General features: G+C 43.5%; 1 protein-coding gene across 1 annotated transcript in view; it reads left to right on the top strand.

Moving 5' to 3' along the window:
- Vps8 (VPS8 subunit of CORVET complex) overlaps positions 1-21,477 on the top strand; it is a 253,801-nt gene extending 232,324 nt beyond the window's left edge. The window contains exons 46-47 of the mRNA XM_077795024.1: positions 16,038-16,118; positions 19,691-21,477. Coding sequence (XP_077651150.1) covers positions 16,038-16,118; positions 19,691-19,840 — 231 coding nt within the window. The 3' untranslated portion in view covers positions 19,841-21,477. The remainder of the gene's footprint in view (positions 1-16,037; positions 16,119-19,690) is intronic.
- The last annotated feature ends 251 nt before the right edge of the window (positions 21,478-21,728 follow it).

The raw sequence follows: 21,728 nt of genomic DNA, 5'->3' as shown, positions 1-21,728 counted from the left end.
TCCCTTCTGTTCTTACCAATCATGTCTGTCTGCTTCCTGTCACCACCCCAGTGGCACTCACCTAGAGCTTAGCCCAGAAATGCATAGCTGAAGGCAGGATGAGAGGGACTGAGGTCCTGTGCCTATTATCAGTTTTTGACCCAAAAGTCTAGGCTCATTTTCCCTTCCAGATTTATGGAACTAATAACCAAGACCAAGCACTGATTGGACAGTGAAGGAGAATTTTATTTGTGATCAATAATAGGAGAAGTGATAGATAAACTTGCAAATTCACATCCCACTTTTTTGGGGGGAGTTCTGAGGTTATATAAGGTTCATAAGGGGAGGAATATCCATGTTTTTATTATAGTGAAATTAGAGATTGTCTGGAGTTCACTCTGGCAGCTATCTCAGAAGATATATCTGTTTCTGATTAATGCACCCAAAAAGGAACTTGGCCTTCAGGCACCCTGTCCTTAGAGAAGAGCAAGTCCAGGGTGGGGTGAATTCCTACTGAGACAGAAAGCCCGCCTGCTGGGATTTTGGAAAGAGGAAGGGAGTCTGCTATGTGTTGTTGAGCTAGGAGGGGAGAAGGGAATAGTGTTGGTCCACACACAAAGCCCCTTAACTGAATTCATAGATTTTTTTTAAATACTTATTTATTTATTAGTTATTGGCGGACACAACATCTTTGTTGGTATGTGGTGCTGGAGGATCGAACCCGGGCCACACGCATGCCAGGCGAGTGCGCTACCGCTTGAGCCACATCCCCAGCCCCATAGATTTTTTTTAATAGTTATTTTTTCATTTGCTATTTGCTCTTAGGACTATTTACAGAGTTTTTAAATGTCTTGGTTTCTTAAAATATATTTATATAGTTTTCCTATAAAATATATGTATATAGTATGGACTCTGGGTTCTTAATAATCTCAGAAGAAGGAAATACAGACACTGTGGCGTGGGAAAAGGCTTTTTATTCTTATGCTCAAGCATAAGGAAGGCAGCATGCAGGAGACAGAAATCCCAGGCTGACTTAAAGGACAAAGGTGTACAGCTTTTATGGCCTCTTGATGTCATTGCATGTAGAGTCATGAAATCTTCCTCATGCCTCTTCATGCAACAATGTCTCATTATCACCTTAAGTCCCCACCTTGGGGTGTGATTTTTACTATGCTAATAAAGGAAACTATAGGTTACTTTAGTAACTGTTGTACAGTTGCATTTGTCTCTTATCACATGAAATTTGCCCTTTATCATCTGGAAAGTTCCAAATTGGATTTTGGAACAGGATTTATCTCTGCTCTGCCTCAGTGGTTTTGATTTTGTTTTTCTTGGCTCTGACATATTGGTATTTCCACTGACCACATAGTCTTTAGAAGCTGAGCTGACTTCCCAGCCTCCTGTCTCCAAATGTGTTATCTTAGTTTTATAGCCTTAAAAATTCATCCACTTTTTAACTCTGGTTTTCTAATATGTCTGTTAACCCCATAAGAATGAAAGCTGACTTAACTGTCTTCAGTTTCACTTGGGAGCAGGTTAGCAGAACTTGAGCTGTCTTGCTACATGTCATTTGCTCCTCATCCATTTTAACAAGCAGTGTTCTGTCTCTCTTAAGACCGCCTCCTGAGGCACAATGTTCCATCTGCCTCAGGAGGCGGTCTTGGGAGACAGAACACTGCCCCAACAGAATTCTTCTACCCATTCATTGATCTGGTCCTTCCTCTGGAAGCTACAAAAAGATGTGTAACACCTCTCTTGGAGAGCAGCCTATAGTTCTTCATGTAATTGAAGTAATAAGTCCCCAGCCTCCAGTCTTCTCTTGTCCATCAGAATATCCATCCTTTATTTCTTCTGTCTTCTCCACCCCATCATGTCACATCTCTTTACTACTACCATGGTACTTCAGGTGAAATAATTTTAGAACAAAATGAGATCATCATCTTCCTTATTCTAGATTGTCTTTCCATAAATGGAATCAAATGCACATTAGCTTTTTTAGCAGCTGTTGACTCACAGTGAACATATTGATCTCACACTCCTGATTCTGCTCACACATGCTACTGGTGTGCATATTATTGGTTTCTGAAGCTGAATTCAAGACTTTCCTGGTACTGTTTTAGCTTATGACCTTGGGAATCATGATTTCTCATCCTATGTATAGGCCTCTTTTATCTTTACCCAAATCATTAATAAAATATTTGTATAGAAGAAAACAAGGATAGAGCCCTGCAATTCACTAGTAGAAACCCAAGTAGCATCACTCATTAGTCACCATACTGCAGCAGTTGATAACTAGTAAGTGTGAATTTTCTGCTTCTTAGTATGACACCTTTTGTGATTGTTTCCTCTTAAATCACAAGTATGTCATTGGGGGTCTGTGTGAGACTACCTCAGTGCCAATGGTGGTTCTCATCCTGTGCCTTCTCTTTATAAGTAAACTCCCTTATCAAAACAACCCATCATGTCTACCATCTTGAAATGTTGGACCAATACAGTATCATTAAATTACAAGTGGTCCTTTCCCTTCAGTGGTGTTTCCTGATGAATCTTTTAGGCCCCTTCCCACAATATCAGGCAGTTAGCCTTTTAGTGCTCAGTACATGCAACAGAGCAACTAAAGTCTATTATTGTGCACTGGAACAACTCAGTAGGCCATTCTTAATTGCACTATGCTGAATTATCACCTATTTGTAAAGGTCATAGTATCTAAACAGCAGAGCTTTGCAGAGTCTGAGCTGCCCTAATGGATGGGGATTCTCAGGTGGCTGATATACTGTTCCTGCAGAGTCCAGGCTTTTGTCTGGACCACTGTCCCAAATCAATTACTGGTCGTCCCTGAAAATGCACACTCTTTCATATAATATCAGAATGCTAGATTGGGTAAGTAAAAAATCTGATAAATCTCCTTTGGTTAAAGCAGAAGAAAGGGAAGAGTAGCTGAAGATAAAATGTGGGCCAGTGTTCAGTGCAGACTATTCTAATTGATAGAAGTTTCCATCTTGGGTTATTTGTGTTTTGTTGTTTTCTAAAATATCCTGGTCATTCTAGTTATGATTTACTTGGATTCTGTTATTACATGAATAAATTTTTACTCTCTGTTTTGTAGTGAAATATCCACTGATGGCAGGTATTATTCCAGATATAGCATACCCTCAATGGAGCGATCCCGCCCTATTGGTTGTCACTTAACTTTCTCATTTACTCACTGAGTCAAGTGAGGCTGCCTTTCTATGTATTAAAAGAAAGGGGCCATTTATATTTGTTTCTGGCAATTTCACGTAGTGTACAGGAAAAAATAAGAAATTTCTCATCTGCATAATTTCTTTGCAATCATTGGGAAGAAATTATTAACTCCAGTTATCTCTCCCTGCATTTTACTTTGAGCTCAGAGAGGCCTTCTTCAACAAGGCCAGCTGTCTCTCCTCCACACTCTTCAGCAGTGCTGTCAGTTCCCCGCAGTATATACTACTTCTTTTTTTTCTCCAGATGTGTTTTCTTAGTTTTATAGCCTTAAAAATTCATCCACTTTTTAACTCTGGTTTTCTAATATGTTTGTTAACCCCATAAGAATGAAAACTGACTTAACTGTCTTCAGTTTCACTTGGGAGCAGGTTAGCAGAACTTGAGCTGTCTTGCTACATGTCATTTGCTCCTCATCCATTTTAACAAGCAGTGTTTTTCTAATTTCTGTTAACATACTTTGGCTATTTTTTAATTTCTTACTTGTTCTAATTAGTTATACAAGACAGTAGAATGCATTTTGACACATCGGAGTATGTACTTCTTCTACTGTTCCAAAAGTCTCTTCACTGACTCTGTCTTGGGGCCCCAGTCCATCCTCCTCCTCACCTAATGCTTAGAAAACATCCCTGACTCCTTGTTCCTAACAAAATAAAATTTAAATAGTTTTAGATTAAAAGTCAAGGCTTTTGGTGCATCAGCAGCCGCTATTTCATCTTTATCTCCTCCTCCTCCAAAGGAGATTTCTCACTCTTTACTAACATAACCAATCCTGTATCCATATAGAACAAGTTTGCTGTCAAGATCATCCAGCAAGTTTTTCCTATGATATATTATGAACTTGTCAATTCTACAATTTGTCTAGTTCTTTTGCCATCCTTCTACTTATGATTTAATTTACTTTACTTTTTCTAGCATCTGATAGTGGGCACTTGGATCATTGATATTTAACCTTTCTTCTTACATAAAAATGTAAAGCTGTAGATTTCCATCCAACAACTGCTGTAACTATATCCCACAAATTTTGATGTTTCATTCTCATTCACTTTGCGTGTGGCCCAGGTTCGATTCTCAGCACCACATACAAACAAAGATGTTGTGTCCGCCGAAAACTAACTAAATAAATAAATAAATTCTCTCTCTCTCTTTTAAAAAAAAAATTTTTACTATTTAACCAAAAATGGAGAACTTTGTAATACTATGGGTTCATTTACTACCCTCCCATCATTTAGTTCTGGTTAATTGTTTTCATTTCTGTACTGGGCTTCTTCCACCATATTAATTTGTTTGTTCTATTATTTTCTTATAATCTTTAAACATATTTATAAAATAGATGCCATATATTATATTTCTGTGCAGTTTTTCCTGATGATAGGGTCACATTTTCTTTCATTGGTTTGAACATGAGGTTCTTGCTACCCCCCCAAAAAAATAAAAAATAAAAACCCTCCTGTGTTAATGCAGGAGGTGGAATGATTAGTTTATTAGAGCTATGACAATAAGATTAATCCATTTGATGGAATGAAAATTTTGAATGGATTACCAGGTGGTAACTATTGGCAGGTAGAGCATGACTAGAGGAGGTGGGTCAGTGGGACATATTTTAGGGATTATATATTTTGTCCCTGGTTCTTTCCACTCTCTCTCTCTGCTTCCTAACTACCCTGAAGTAACTGCTTTCTCTACTACAGCCTTCTGCTATGATGCTTTATCTCATCTCGGGCTCTGAGCATTAGAGTCACCTGACCATGGACTAAACCGCTGCAACTATGAGCACAACTAAACTTTCCCTCCCTTGTGTTGTTTTTGTCAGATATTTTGGACACAGCAACACAAAGCTAACAAAACATATCTAGAAACTCTTGATTGTATGGTAGACATTGTAGATGTTCTGTTATTGAACATCTAGATTTTGTTGTCCTCCTTTAGAGACTTGTGAGTTTTGTTCTAGATAATCATTTGACTTTCTTCTTAAATAGTCAACAATCAGTTAGATAATCAAAGGGTGGCAAATCTTAATCTCATATATGAAATGCATGCTTTTCCTGCTTGACTTTTTTTAAAAATGAGGCCGAATACTTGGCCATTAGTAACACAACTTAGCAATAGGAGGACGCCGCCCAACAAAGCAGCTCTTTGTAACTCTGCTTCCCATAAAAATACATCTTTCTGGATATTTCTAGATCTTGCTTGACAAAAAGAAAAAGCAGTTGTGGAATGGCCATAATATACCATGTGGCAAGGCGTCTAGTTTATACAGGACAGGGCCCTCAGGAAGGAACAAGATTGGGGTCCCAGCCTCACTGTCATCCATCTCATAGCACAGTATTGTCATTTTCATTTCTATTCACAATGGTCCCACTCTCTGTCTTGACGTCTGTGGATAATGACAACTCTGGATAGTGCCTTTGTTACATTGGGGGTGGCAACATTCAGGAGGCATTTCTTCAACTGTTTGGGAATTTGAGCTTCCTGTGCCTGTGCAGCAGTTGCAGGCTGGTCAGTGCCTCCTACTGATAATAATAACCCCTGTAAGAGTATAGGCATGTTTTAATGACTGTGATAAGGAGCTCCATCAGTTATTTAAATTTTCAGACAACATTCTGCAGGTACCTAATCAGTTTTTTTTAAAATTCCACTTTTTTAAGCATGATGAGATCATCAGCTTTGGACACCACAGATTTTTCCCCAGGTTTTACCTTTCAAAGCAGATTAGGCAAGGAGTAGCCAAGCAGGCGTGGGTATAGCATATGGGTTTCAGGACTTTCAACCAGTTTAGGGATAATTCTTTTTGTGACAGCAAAATGCTTGGACAAAACCAAATAAGAAAAAATGCTGTGTTCCCTTATGTAATGACACAGAATGTATGTGATGCTAATCTTATGGGTGGCACCACAGAGGGTCCTGGTTGAGTACTCAGGCAGGTGCAGCATCAGCCTTTCAGCAGACGAGGCAGCTGCCATGAGACGCCCACAACGCCTTGCACATTTATAGCACCTTGGATTTGTCACAAACATGGTATCATGGACCCACCTTCTTACAAACTATATTTTAACATGTCTTAACCTCAGTTTAACTATATAAATTGGAGATAATAAATCCTACCACACTTGGCTGATGTTATATGCATGAAAGTAGTTAGCATAAGTCCAGACACCAGGAAAGTATGTTTTGTACCTTTCCTTTCCCTTTCCTCATCAGAGCTCTGTAAGGCAAGCTATGCTTTTATTTTCTCCGTTTTATAAATTAGATAATTCATATCAAGGATATCAGCACAACCAGTGTCACTGATGAGTGTCAGAACCAAGTTCAAAGTTGTTTTTTGTTTTTGTTCTTGTTTTTTTTGTTTTTTGAGAGTTGGTTTGGTTTTTTGTTTGTTTTTTATTTGTTTTGTTGTTGTTGTTGTTTGTTTGGTTTGATTTTGGTTTGGTTTGATTTTGGTTTTTGGTACCAGGGATTGAACCCAGGGGTGCTTAACCACTGAGCCACATCCCCAGCCCTTTTTATTTTCTATTTTGAGATAAGGTCTCACTTGTGATCTTCCTGCCTCAGCTTCCTGAACTGCTGAAATTATAGGCATGTGCCATGGAACCTGGCTTGAGTTCAGAGTTTTTCCTGTGGTGTTAGAATGTGTTCATGAGTACCCAATGTGTGCACAAAACTGTCTTTACATTGGACTTAAGTTTTCTCACAGCTGAACTTAGCTTAGTTCTTAACATAGTTGCCACTCACTGACTGGGCTTCAACCCAGCCCTATGAATCTGAAGGCATTTTTAAGCAGACAGCTAATAACTACAATATTTCTCCCTCCTGCCCCCATCCTTTTGTGTAGGCCTGATGAGCCAAAGTTAAAGAGAATATAATCATGAAAGACCTCAGAGGGCCAGAGGCCATCAAATGTTTTGAGAGCATGGCTTAAGCTTACTGACTATGCAAATCCCACTTTTCTCCTGACATGGCCTTTTGTGTTCCTGGAAAATGACTTTTTGTTAGGTGTCTTCAAGATTGATACTAAGAAACATGGCAGATGAAAGAAATCTCTGGAAGTGGACTGCCCTGTTTTTCTTTTGGGGGCGGTTTGAGTGGGGTATCAGGGATTGAATACAGGGTGACTCAACCACTGAGCCACATCCCCAGCCCTATTTTGTATTTTATTTAGAGACAGGGTCTCACTGAGTTGCTTAGTGCCTTGCCATTGCTGAGGCTGGCTTTGAATTTGCCATTCTCCTGCCTCAGCCTCCTGAGCCGCTGGGATTACAGGTGTGCACCACAGCACTTGACCTGGACTGCTGCCATTTTGATATGGGCTTCACCACCAACCAGAGTAACCTTTGGCTGAACTCCAGGGCTTTAGTTTCTTCAACTATAAAATAACCATAACAACAGTGCTTTCCTCACCAGGTTTTGTGATGATCAGAGAGGTGGTAAATGTACAGTGCTTGCAGTCATGGCTGGCATACAGCAGTTACATGCCCAGTGTATGTGAACTGCTCCTGCAGTGCTGGTGGCTTTTTCTCTTCCTCATGTCGCAGAAGACTTTAACCAGCATGTCCCCTTCTGCTATAAGAGGTCACACTGTAACTGTTGTTCTAGAGCTGTGATTGCCACTCCAAGTGAAATCTTCTTCAGAGATACTCTGCCCAGTTCTCCCACACTGAAGGTATCTTAGCAACTTGTCTGTCTCTTTTATTATTTTATTACCTAATTCATTATTAGTTGTGACTTGTTGAGAGTTTAGGCATTAGTACATGCAGGGGTATGAGGGATCAGGTTGTGTTTTGGGTGGGAGTTTTGAAAAGTTATTTTCTGTTTGAAAGAGGAAGATAATAGGTATTTAGGGAAGGAAATAGGTATTTGGTTTGCTTTCATATCTGAAGCCAACATCTCATTTTAAGCAAGAGCTTTAAATGGTTGGGACCTCCAGTGTGAAACAGCATAGGTAGTGGCAGAGGTCTCCTGAGTCTTGGGACAAATTTGAAATTGAAGTGGAGGGCAGTCAGGAGAGAATTGGGCAATATGGTTCTCATTCTACTCATACTATTCCACCTCTGCCAGCAAATTATAGAAATGCCTGTGAAGGCGCCTGAAAAAAAAAGATGATAATGTTGCGGAAGAATACAAAGTATTCCAAGTCTTACAAATTAGGTTTGACCTTCTTGTGTTTTAGTGTGGGCAGACAACTAGGAAGTGAAATGTTAGGATTTGGATTTTAAGGTATTATTTATTATAGAGAATAAAAAATGAACAAGCAGAGCTTAGGCTTTGGTGACTGTCTTCACATGTCTGTTGGAATGCTTCTTATCCAGAATCCCTAGAATGATTATTATCCCTAATAATGGGAACCAGCCTTCAGGGTGGCAGTGGTCATGTTTCCCTGCGGCGGAGCTTGATGTTCTGGTTAAGAGGCCTGTGGATCCTGACAGCCCTGGTTTGTTTCTTCCTTCCAGGGGATGTAATTACAGCTCTCACTTCCACCACATCTGTGAGTCACTGAGCTTTGAAATGTGCTGGCACACTGGGTTAGCCCCATGTCCCTCTCCCTGGGGGTCTCGTAGATCATCAGGACCTCATTTTCCACCGGATTTACTTTAATGCTTTGTATTACAAGGTCATCTCTAGGGCGGTCACTGTTTCTTCCTCTAATGTTCTGCTATAGTTTAATTTTCGGTTCTTATCACTGGACTTCATTACAGGGGAAGAAAGAAATTTGCTGTAGCAGACAGCATCAAGTGCGAGTTTCCTTTCTTTGCAATTGGAAAATCGCTCCTCATCAATTCTGTGCTGGAGGTTCGAGGTCTGGTAATGCCAGGAAGGGTGCTATATGTTTATGGATTTGCCAGACTAAGACTGTGTTCAAATTTTGTTGTTCCCCCTTTATTCTGTGCATGACACTGATTTGGAAAATTGGTTTCTCTGTACAGTACCTATAGACTGAATCTGTTATTTCCCTTCAGGGCTATCATGAGTCTTTGTGACAGCACCTCTAGTTGTTTGCCCTAGTTTGCTTCTGATTATGCAATAAAAGCCATGATTAGTTTCCATAAACATTACTATTTTTCTTGAAACTCTTATGCCCTAAATACATATTATCTCATGGTACCGGGTCTTTCCCTGATGTGGCCCAACTTGGCATTGCCTTGTAATAAATTGGCACATAGATCCGGAGCAGTGGTATGACCTGCTCAGGGTATACATGGAGCTAGTGACAGGATGACAGCTTGGGTTTCCTGATTCCCAGCCTCTGGTTTTTTCTCCCTGGCACTTCTCTCGGGGTGTAAATAACTCAGGCACAAATCACCACTGCCATTTATTAAACATCAAACAGATTCCAGCTTGCATGTTATTTCTATTTCTTACAATAATTCTGCAAAGTCGAGTTTTACAGCTAATGAAACCAAGACTTAGAGATGACACATGCCCTGCCCAGAGGCACTCAACTAAAATCTAGGATGAGTCCAGGTCTGTCAGCTAGATCCCCTCCCTGTGTTCTTCTGCACTGCAGAGGGTTTAAGAAGCAGAAAATCTGCAACTCACTCTTCCATCCCTTCCTCGGTTTGATAGTAGATGATGATTCCACAGCTGCTCTGTGTCAAGCACAGTGCTGGGCACTGGTGACCAGACCAGACAAATAGGGACCTGTCCTCAGGTTCTCATTGTCATGAAATTTTCCCCTCTCGGTCCCCACAGCCCTCAGGGGCAACATCCCCCTCTTCCATTACCTCGTCTTGCCTGTTTTGCCAGTGCACCATGCTTCAGTGCTTCCTTTCTTTCTGGTTCTGGAGCCATGTTAGGACAAGGACCACATGACTTACCTCATGGAGACTGGCTCTGTGTGCTATGCCTGCAGGCCCACTGGGCCCTGGCCCTCCAGTTAACAGCACATACTAAGTCCTGGGCATCTGCGTGCATTTCCTTCTGTTGTCTTCTCAACCCCTTCGTGTGGTGTAGCTATTATCACTGTCCCCATGTTCTCAAAAACAAAAACCACCCAGCACAGAGAGAATAGGCAACTTGCCTAAAGTGGGCTGCTAGTTATTGTTGGAGCTAGGGTTTGGACTTGGGCAGGAGAACTCTAGAGCACAGGCCCCTCCCCCGGCCTCCAGAGTGCCACAGCACTTGGGAGCAGGTCCTGACCCATCCAGCAGGCCTCAGTCTCACTGAATGGGGAGCGACAGTAGGAGAGCTTTTTATTTTTTAAGAATATTTTTAGTTGCAGATAGACACAATACCTTTATTTTATTTATTTGTTTTTATGTGGTGCTGAGGATCAAACCCAGTGCCTTACACATGCTAGGAAAGCGCTCTACCACTGAGCCAGCCTAATAGGAGGACTTTTATCCAAAGTCCACTCATTTGGAAAATTTTACCACTTTCCTAAAAGAATTAGTACTTATATTTTATGACATTTTAAAAATAATTTTTCCCTAAACCTGAATTAAACAAAATGAAATGGATAGTTCAACTGATACAGGACAAACATACCAGAGATCACTAAAATCCTTTACAGAGTCTAAGTTCTTGAAAACAAGAAGACAAATGCCAGTAATTTCACATGGGACCAGGAGAGCAAGTTGCTGCCTGTTGTTACACCTGAAATCAACAGTTCAAAACAAGCCAGGATATGGGATGACTTGGTAAATCTGTCAAACATTTTTTGGGATACAGAGCATTGGGCATAGAAGTTCAATAGATGAAAGTCCAGTTCTGATATTCAGGGGGTTCCCAGTCTAGTGGGGGAGACAGATAATTACAGTCCACAGTGAGTGCAGCAGTCAGGTTATGCCTGGGTCATGTGGAGGCATTCTGGGAGGGGGCCAGAGCTGAGACTTCTGAGCCCAATGTACAGAACCCCCAAAATGTTATAATTTCAGGAACCTTTTGATGGCTTATGTAGACAGTATAAGAGTATATTTCAAATAAGACCTGCCCTAGAAGATATGCAATATATGATTTTCATACTTTTAAGAACCTCTAGTTTTTTCTATCAACAATGGAGAAGATGAAATCTCTATGTGGGGTTGTAATACCCCAGAATCTGTGAGACGTTTAACTCCTCTTGACATATTATTCCTCTTTGTTCACTGGGATCTGATATAGTAGGGACTCCAGAAGTATCTGTTGAACTATAGAACCTAACCCCACTCATGAGGCTTGGACATGAAGGGCCATGAGCCTGTGAAGCACCTCAGAAGTCTACATGGGCAGGGTCAACCACATGGGCCTCTGTGAAGATCTACTATTCGAGGGGTCTGTCTCTCCCAGTACTCATGTCCCATCTCTTGAACCCCAGGACCATGGCCTAGAGTACAGAGTTCCTTCCCTTTGTGACATATTCTTATCACCAATGCTTGTGTTTTTTTTGAAGATACTCTTATTTGTGGAAGGATTTTCTTTTTTTCCTTTTTTTTTTTTTTTTGGTGATACTGGGGATTGAACCCAAAGATGCTTTACCTTCAAGTATATCGCCAGCTCCTTTTTTTATTTTTATTTTGAGACATGGTCTCACTAAGGTGCTGAGATTGGTCTTGAACTTGCAGTCCTCCCACCTGAGTCACTGGGATTGCAGGCAGGCTCCACTGTGCCTGGCTTTGGGAAGAATTTTAAGGCAGGTTGAGGACCTATGAAGTCCTAGGCATGTCTACAAATAGACATTTCTCTCATTTCCCCTCAAGTGCCCTGGCTTTTGACACTTTACCACAGATATGCATGTGGCTCTGCCCATTAATGAGGTATGTCTCTACGGCCGTGACTTTACTTCCAGAGGATCTAGACATCCCCAACAGTCACTCCAGTGAATGATCTCTGGGTGCCCAAGGTAATGATTTATGTTTTGAGAAAGAATCTGTCACCCATTATTTCATACCCATGGAACAACCATATTTTTCAATTTCGGAAGGATGTCATCATTGGAAAACCTCTTGGCATCTCTAGAAGTTTATGAGCCTAGAGGAGAAATGGAGTTATGCCAAGTCCAGAGCTTCATGCCAGCCCTGCCCACTCCTCTGGGTGTGCCATGTGGCTTGAAAGATGGTTCTGCCGGTGTCTACATTCATACTGGGCAGGTTTCCTGGCCTTCTCTTCCTCAATTTACAGAACCCTGTTCTATCACTTAGTAAAATAGGTGTAAGTCTTGTAATTCATGAAGATTCAGATAAACCACATAGCAAGGACATTCTCTTCTAATCAAATATATTTTTAAATGTTTTTTTGTTGTTGTTGTAGATGGGCACAATACCTTTATTGTATTTATTTATTTTTATGTGGTATTGAGGATTGAAACCACACATGCTAGGCAAGCAGTCTATCACTGAGCCACCACCCTAGCCCTAATTAAACTTTCTTAATAAGGCTTGCCAAGGTGCTTATAAACTCCATGAATGTGGCAAACAGCATACCTTATCAGGTCACCTTAGAAAAAATTAATGCTAATTAATCAGTTACTTTGGTATATTTTGAATCAGGAGAAGACAAAACCCATAACCTGAGATTGTCCTGTTGCCATTAGGACTCAGTGAAGAACAGGGCAGTCTCCAGCTACCCTCAGCTGCTCCCTAGTACAGATGAGAGCCCAGATAGCCAAAGTGCGGTCAGTGTTGCTTAGGAACATGTTAAGCCCCATCCTAGTCCTGCTAGCCAGAACCCACATTGTAACAAGATCCTTCCATGATTCTTATGCATATTAAAATGTGAGAAGTGCTGGGTCTGAAAACATGGACTGGGCCATCATTTGAGACTGGTGTACTTTCTGCCTCAGTGAGCAAATCCCCAGGGGCTCAAGCTGTTTATTCTGCCTAGCATAGACCCATATGCAATGCAGTGTTTCCTGGGGACTTGACAGCAGGATTCTATTTTTAATAGTAGCATTCTCTATTTATGATCTGACACGACCTTCACTTTCCCAGAAAGATTGGAATAGGCTTCCAAAATATATCCAATAAGATGAAATAAATAAACGAGGAAATCTATATTTTTAAAAAACTTTGTGTCTCTGGGAAATAATAATATAAAACCAGGGCTTATCACAGCACATAGAAATGTTTGCCATAGAGTCCATGCGATTGCTAGTTCTGTGCAGCAGACCCTGTGGCTCTGACAGAGTTCCCTTGTAATAGAAACAAAAAAGAAAACAATTAATACAAGACTACAGTGTCTGACACAGCTTCTCTCAATGCATGATCTGGTGGAAATTTCACCAGTTCTTCAGAAGTGGCCAGCACCACCTACATTTTCCTTTGTATTGTCTCATGTATATGAACTATTCATGAAATATACAATTTTATGAGATTTTTTTTGCTTATTATGTCCCTTCAAGGCAAAGGGCTGCTTTATACAAGTACTCCTATAGGGCATGATCTTTTCTTGTTCTTGTTGTTCTGTCATTTGCCAACTTGGTCTTTGCAGCCTCCTTTTTAATTAACCTGCCTCACTGCCAGTGCCCTACCTCATCTCTCCTCTCCTTGTCTATTTGGGTCCTCCTTATTAAACCCTCACCACGGGAACCAGACACTCAGCAAAGCGCAACTCAGACAAGGTGGCTCTCTCTCATGTGGAATGTGGGCGAGCCGGCCCACAGCCAAGGTGCTGAGTGGACTGTATAGGGCACAGGTCCTAACCCTGCTCTGCTCCCCAGCTTTTGTTAGTAACGCTAAAGGAATTGGAAAAGTCAGGTGTTAGGACCATATTTTCCACTGTTAAGTCCCTCAGAGGTAATTATATTTTTCCTCCTTGTACTCTGATTTGAGCTGGGTTTGTAGTATTTGTCAGACCTTCAGATCTTCTTTGATTTGGAACTCCCTTGGGCATTTTCCATAGAATCCTGTGGTGCACATCTATTATCCTAGCCACTCAGAGGCTAAGGCAGAAGGATCACAAGTTTGAGACCAGCCCCAGCATCTTAGACTCAAAATGAAAAATAAACAGGGCTAGGGATGTAGCTTGGGTTCAATTCCCAGTACAAAAAAAAAAAAAAAAAATCAGAAATATCAGTGTTCCACACACTTTCTCTCCAAGAATGTGATTATCTTTCCTACTAAATAATATTGAGGAAAAATGTGTTAAAATGTGTGAAGGCAAGTTTAACATTTCTCAGGTTATAGAGGAACTTCTGTGTGTCTGGCAGACCCAGAGAATGAGGGGGAGTTCCAGGAGCCTCCCCTCTTTCTGCTGCTCACTCGGGGACACCCTGCCCTGCTCAGCACTTCCTTCTCAGCCGTCTCCACATTGCTGAATATACAGGAACTGAGGTGGCTGTGCCCTGCACTGGTGTCTGAAGCTAGATCATCCTTGATGTTATCTTCGGGGTGCCACATGGGATTCTAGAAGCCCTGTCACTGGCTGCTGCTCTCTGGATCTTGAGACATCCTTTCCACCTAGCCAAGAGACAGAACTGTGGTGAATTTCCTGTAGTGTTTTGCATTCTGTTAGCCCTGTGTAGGCTTTTTCTCCTAAGGGTGATGAAAATTTTGAGAGAAAGAAGAAAGCCATCCCTAGAAGACAAACTAAATTAACATACCTCTTAAATTTTCTGTATGTCAAGCTTTTTTAAAGTTCAGATTCTTCTTAGTGGGGGGAAAAATGGACATGCCCGGACCTTTCTCATAGAGTGAGTGGTTTTGAGGATTTGATGCAATGACCCATGAGAAACAGCACACAGCTCGGCACACAGTAGATTCTCAGTATGTGGTAACTGCTACAGTGGTAGTATTTGTCCTAGGCCTCCTTTGCTCATCGCCCTCCTGAATTTCTTCCATATCCTAGGCACTCCTGCAAGGCCAGCACATGTCTTCAGACCACCTCTTGCAGCCCTGTCAGTGCCTCTTCCCTCACCCAGCTCACATGGACACCAAGGCCCTCCATCACTGAATCCATCTTACATTGGGTTTATGTTATGGAATTCTTTCCCAGAGAGTTCATAATCCAGAGCAAAGAAAAAACATACACAAAAAACACTTCTGAAATCAATTTAAGGGTATCTCTAAATTGTGTATATAGCATATACTGAGCCTTTGCATGCTGCCAGGCAGGCTTTAGATATCAATTTCAGCTGGTTTAACTTTCAGTAACTTCATGAGGTAAGCATAACCATTGGTCACAGGTGAGTCTCAAGAGTAGTAAAGTGACATGCCTAAGGTCACATAGCAGGCCAGTGTGAGAACTAGTATTCAGATTAACTTCTGACTCCAGGTCCTAAGGTTGCCACCCCCAGGATCCTACTACTCTGTCCAAGTATGAGTTGAACCAGATCCACTAAGAGTAGAGCTCAGTCGTGGCCTGTTCCACCCCAGCGGCAGGTGGAGCAACACTACTCCACAGAGCAAGTTAGACTTTCTCCCAAACAGCAGCAGACTCATCTTGCAACCCTTCAGGTGGGTGTCAGCTTTACAGTGAAACAGAAGTGGCACAGTTTCATCTATAGTGCATCCCCACTTCTGTCACAGAGAAGGGGCATCTTTGCTGGCCATATCAAGTGATGGATATGGAATTCAGGTTGGATGGAGCAGAGTTGCTTCACACAGTAATGGCAGAGAGGAATTAAGACGCCCTAAAGGAAGCTCACAAGGAAACTTAGAGACCACATTGGGAAAAGAGTCCAAAGATAGGTCCGCTTGGGTAGTGCCAAGGAAAGACTTTGGAGGGACAAGCCCATTTGTAATAAATGCTCAGTAAAATCTGTCTCCCTGATAGCTGGTAGAATAGATTTTCTTCAGAAGAATGAAGGAACCACATGTCCTGCTTTGCCGTGGTATGGGACAAATTCACTGACTGCCCAAGAACCAGCCACACGGTGTTATTAATCCTTACTATTTTTTATTTCTTAGGCAACCTCAGAACCTGTTCTGGATCCACAACAAATCCAGGCATTTGATCAGCTTTGCCATCTGTACCGAGGGAGTTCCAGGGTAAAGTCTGTGTGGTTGTTTACCTCTGTTTCCCCATTTATACTTTACTGTTTTGGAAAGACTGTGTCCTGGAGCCCTCCATCTAGCCTTCTCCTTAGCCTGGGAGGTTCCCTGGCATCCCTGTTATGGCCATACGGTCCTCTAGCCCAAGGAGCACTCAGAACTTAGCAAAGCAGGCAGAAGTGGAAAGAGATCTGGCCCTTACCCACTTTGGTCTGTGGGGACATGGGTGGGCTTCTATGTTCCTGCCTCCAGAGAAAAAAAGCCAGAGCCTTTATTTGTGTCAGTGGCTGCCTAATCTGTCCCGAGGTCCTGGGCATCTGCATTGATCCAACTAGTTTGGACCATGAAATCAAATTCAAAGCAGCAGTTGCTTAAACAAGATGGAAGTGGAAACGCAGGTTGCCAGGGCATCTTCTATGAACCACCCTCCGGGTTTCCTCTTTCGTGACTCTGCTGTCCTTACATTGTGGCTTAAGATTCACATGGTTCAGTATGGTTGCTGCAGCAGGGTGCAGACACCCTGGTTAGAGCTTCCTTTTTATATGGTTATAAAAAGGAAGATGATGATGAGCCTTCCCTCTTAGGACAGTGCTAGAAATCATACAGACCACTTCCTCTTATCTCCACGGTCTGGAGGGTAGACCCACGGCCACTCCTACTACGGAGGAGACTGGGAAATTATCCTTAATTCCAAAGGCCATGGGCTGAAACTCTTGGTTTCCTATAACTGGAGGAAGAGTACAGGTTTGGAGGGAGGGCTACGCGAGCACAGCCACACATCAGTCTGGCGTCCCACGGGCACTTCAGAAGTGTTCTCACTCGCCTCTCTGCCTGCTCTTGCTTGCCTAGTGCCTGCCTCAGTCCCTCAGAGTAGCACTGGTCTCATCCTCCACCCTCCATCCACTCACCTTAGGCATTTTCTCCATTTCTCTTTTCCCTCCAAACTGCGACTGTCCTGGGGCAGGCCTCTTTGTCACCACAGAGGCCACTTCAGGTCTTCTGATCAGGTAGCAGTGCTCCTGTCCCCAACCCATGCTGCTGCCTAGAGCTTCTTTCCAAATCTGACTGACCAGTTGACCCTTTTCTCAAAACCTCTCCTGGCTGTCCACTGCTTAAAGGGAGGAAGTCCAAACCCTGCCACCACCTCTATCCTGCAGCTCCCACTGTCCCCAGCTGTTCCCTGAGTTCCTCCCGACCCAGCTGCTCCTGTGCTGTGCCTCTGCCTGGGTGCCCTGTGCCCACCCACACTTCTAGGCAAACACCTGTGAGGCCAGGCCATTCTCTGTAGCCCAGACCCAAAATGGCCTTCCGCTTCGAGAGCTGATCTGGGTAGAAGTTTGTCTGGGAGACTTCTCCAGTGGCCTCCTGAATGTCTCCCAGCAACTCTGTTGAACTGGTATCACCCCATCCCTTCCCAGACACAGCCAGGCTCTTCCTAGTAGTTGAGGTGCTGGCTTTCCAAGGACTATCTTCTGCTTCTAAATGTTAAGCTCTTATTCAGGCCCATAATTTCTTGATCACTCAGTTACAGAAGGAGAATACAAAAATATCTTTTTTCTTAAGAAGAAACATTTTCATGTGTGTGGTACTGGGAACCCAGGGGTGCTCCATCACTGAGCTACATCTTTAGCCATTTTTATTTTACTTTGAGACAGGATCTCACTAAGTTGCTGAGGCTGACCTCAAACTTGTGATCCTCCTGCCTCAGCCTCCTGAGTCTCTGGAATCATAGGCATCCACCATCTTACAGGACCAGAAAAAATTTTTATGGTTGGTTTTTCTACGTCAGGGTGTCAGAAAGCGAGAGTTGAGTGTCTTTGTCCATTCTTTAAAGCCCAGGGGACAATCTCCTTTCAGATGCTTCACAGCAAAAAAGGAGGTGGCACAAGGTGGTGCTCAAGGAGAGCGAGGGATGTCTCTGTGTAACCTGCACAGGTACCAGTGGAAGCCCTGACTCATTGCTTGAGCCAGCCTCCCCCATGTGTGTCCCTGGCCAGCTCAGTGCTTGCAGTCAGAGCTTCTGTATTGGGAGTTATTGAATGTGAACTAGACCATGGCCGTGTCACAAGCAGGACCTGGGACTAGATTATTTTTTATATATTGGCACTTAGCACTTAAGGGCTTTCAGATGGGTCTCTTCACAGAAGTGACAACTGGACACATGTGAGCCATGTGCCATTATTGCCAGTATGACAGGAGACCCTTTGCCAGAGGTCAGAGGACAGCTACAAGGTAGGGCTGTGGGCAGCTTGGGTGAGCCACAGTGGCCTTTCGACCTGAGTTTGAATTCCATCCTGCTGCTTAATGCTGGGTGACCCTAACTTCTCAGAACTCTGGCATTTTCACCCCAGAGGGTTGTTGGAGGATTAGAATAACACTATGGACAACACCTGTCTGGCACTGGAAAGATACTCAGTGAAGTTCCCTGAGGCTGTTATAGGTCCCTAGTAACCTCTGACATGGCGCCAAACACAGAAGGGTTGCTCTGAGGAGTCCCTTGGCTGGCTTTTCACAGTCACCCTCTCTCCAGGGTGGTCACTTTCCCTAGGCTCTCATGGAGCCTAAGCAGGTTTCCTCAAAATGTTAGTGATGGGACACAGAGGTCCCACCCTCAGCTACTGGGGAGCTTTGCATGGTGTCCCTGAGATTGCCTTCGACTTGCATTGAGGGGCAGGTCCAGGTGGTTCCTTTTATTAAAGAAGGGGAGCAAGAAGCGAAGACAGAGCAGGTGGAACATCTCGGACCCCAAGGTGTGGGACTCCTCCCTGACCATTAAGGACATCTTCGGGGCCAGACCGTCAAGCTCCCAATTCGCAGAAAGCTTCCTTAGGTGAGAGGGAGGACACCAAAGGGGCAGAGCTGGCTTCCTAAGGGCTGGCATGCCCTTGCCTCCTGCTATATGTTCCCTCCTGACTGGTCTTTCAGAACAGAGCTATTATAGTGGCTATGGTGGAAACAGGAAGTAGAGAGCAGGGAGCACTCATTTGGAGAAGGTAGAGCCTCTAGTTCTGCTCTGAGGCCCTGAGTTTGAGTTTGTGGCTGAGTGTCCCTTTCTTTGGAGCTATCCAGGTTATAAAAGAGAGAGGGCAGAGCCAGCAGTCATAACTCAGGGTCACTTTCTCTGGGGAGAAGGCTCCAAGAGAGATGGGGTGGAGGATGAGATGAACTGGGAGTGGAGAACCTCACCTCCACAGGGAGAGAGGTGGCAGAAGGGTCACACACAGCAAGTGGAAAAGAACAGGTGTGGGTGGGCCAGGATCAGACAGCCCTGCCGGGTCAGAGAGCACAGTCTCTGAGCACAGTCTCTGTGCCCCCGAGAGCGAACGTCCAGTCTCATCATTACCAAATGGGGACTTGCCTGAAGCAAGTGAGTTCCAGCTTGTGAGTTCTAGCTTGTGAGTTCCAGCCCTGGGGTCTAAACCATTTCTTTTTACTCTTCCCACAAAGTAGCACTACCTGGTTCAGCCAAGGTGGGGAACTGAGGCCCTGTGCACCTCTGTCCCCCACCCGACCCCCACACAGATTCTCTGCCCCACCAGCTTGCCTGATGTGTATCCCCTTCTTTGCAGCTGGCTCTCCTTACGGAACTCTCCCAGAATCGCAGCAGTGAGGGCTACAGGCCGTTCAGTGGCGCCCAGAGTGGACCAGCCTTCAACAGCGTCTTTCAGAATGAGAACTTCCAGCTGCAGCTCATTCCCCCACCTGTAACCGAGGACTGAAATACCCTAGAGCCCAGCCTTGGAGCCCAGAGGCAGTCCCAGGGCAGTGGGGAGGGGCCTCACCTCTGGACACTCCCAAGCAGAGGATCCTGGAAAAACCCCACCTGTGAGCCCATTGTAGCCTCCCCTTACACAGTGTTGTCTCGGCTTTAGTCCACCAGACTGGCCGATTTTGTTTTGCTTGGAATGTCACATACCTCCATCCAGTTTATTAGAAAATACATTTTGCTCATTGGGATTTTCTCCCATTTCCCATAAAATCTAAAGAGTCGGTGTAGTTCCAGAAGATGGCATTCCAGGTGGGTAGCATGTGGGGCTTCAGCTGCTGGGAGCAGAGCTTGGCCAAGCTACAGTATAACAGAAACAGCAATGAAGAGAGCAGGGGCTTGGGGGCAAAGCACCCCTGTTGATGTATTTATGTTAAAACCCATGTGAGTGGGAGACACCCTCCCTAATAATAAATGTCTCTGTCTTGCAGTCTGGCAGGCTGGCTGTCAGTCTGTTAACTCATAGAGGATGTTTAGAGCCACAGCTGAGTAGCTCTAAGGGGTCACGGACTTTATTCAGACAAACAGCTCCATGCAGAACCCAGCTACCCAGGTGCTCCTATGGCAGGGGAAGGACTACTAAGGAGAGTGGGACCTGTACAGTTTTCAGTCCTGGCACTGTATACCATTGAATCAGGAGCCACAGGAGATCACTACCCAGAGACCTAGGCTCACACCTCAGATGCTCAGACACCCTGACTCATCAGTTTACTCAGGAATGATCTGGCTCTCATGATAGATGCTAACCAAACCCACAGGAAGTAGATGTAAAACTAGATACAGATAGTGAGTTTTAACAGAAAATAGATCCATGCACAGTTGTGTTCCTGAATGAATCACAACTTCTTGAAGCCTCAATTCCTTGTAGAACAGAGCAGTTATAAAGATGAAATGAGATCACACATGCAAGCAGTTAGTATTGGGCAGGTGCATGGCATATGCCCAGAAGTGTCCACCTAGCTTTCATCATGGACTCCTCCCAGAGTAGCACAGGGTACTTACTGCCCCTAGAAGAGGGTATGAAGAGGCACCACCTCCTAACATCTGGAAGGAAGTGGGTGTCCATGGCAGCCACAGGAGGTGTCTCAGGGACGATAGGTAATTTAACAAAGAGGCACAGTGAAGAAGTGGCAGAGCAGGGCTTTGAACTCAGAACTGTGATTCCAGCGGTGCTGCCTCCCCAGTATATGTATCAGAAGGTCTCCCAGGAAGCCTAAAATTGATGCCGAGGAGCCTTGAGATTTTTAACTAGAACTCAGTGGTTACCCTTCTTATTCCTATAGTCTGAAGAACTAAAGCAGAAGGGATATACAATGAAAAGATGTAAATTGTGAGAGCAAAACCCTAAAATGTATTTGGGAGGGACGGAGTAAAAGAGTTATTTTATGTAGTCAAGGTAAAATGGTTACCAGCTTGAAATAGTCTATTTTACGATGTTTCTTCTAAGCCTCATGATAACCACAAAGCAAAATCCTATAGTAGATACACAAAAGAATCAAAACATACCCCTAGAAAAAAATCTCTCCCATGTTCATTGCAGTGTTATTCATAACACTCTAAATATAGAATTAACCTAAGTGTATCTTAGTGGATGAACTGGTGTAGAAAATATGGTGTATATACACATGGAACACTATTCAGATATTTTTTTTCCTTTTTTGGGGGGTGGGGTACAAGGGATTGAACCTAGGATGCTCAACCACTGAACCACATCCCCAGCCCATTTTTCTGTTTTGTTTAGAGAGAGGGTCTCACTGAGTTGCTTAGTGCCTTTCTAAGTTGCTGAGGCTGGCTTTGAACTCATGATCCTCCTGCTTCAGTCTCCCAAGCTGCTGTGATGA

Source organism: Urocitellus parryii, chromosome 2 (genome assembly GCF_045843805.1).
Source record: "Urocitellus parryii isolate mUroPar1 chromosome 2, mUroPar1.hap1, whole genome shotgun sequence".
Classification (NCBI taxonomy): domain Eukaryota; kingdom Metazoa; phylum Chordata; class Mammalia; order Rodentia; family Sciuridae; genus Urocitellus; species Urocitellus parryii.
This window is presented reverse-complemented; position numbering and strand designations above follow the sequence as displayed.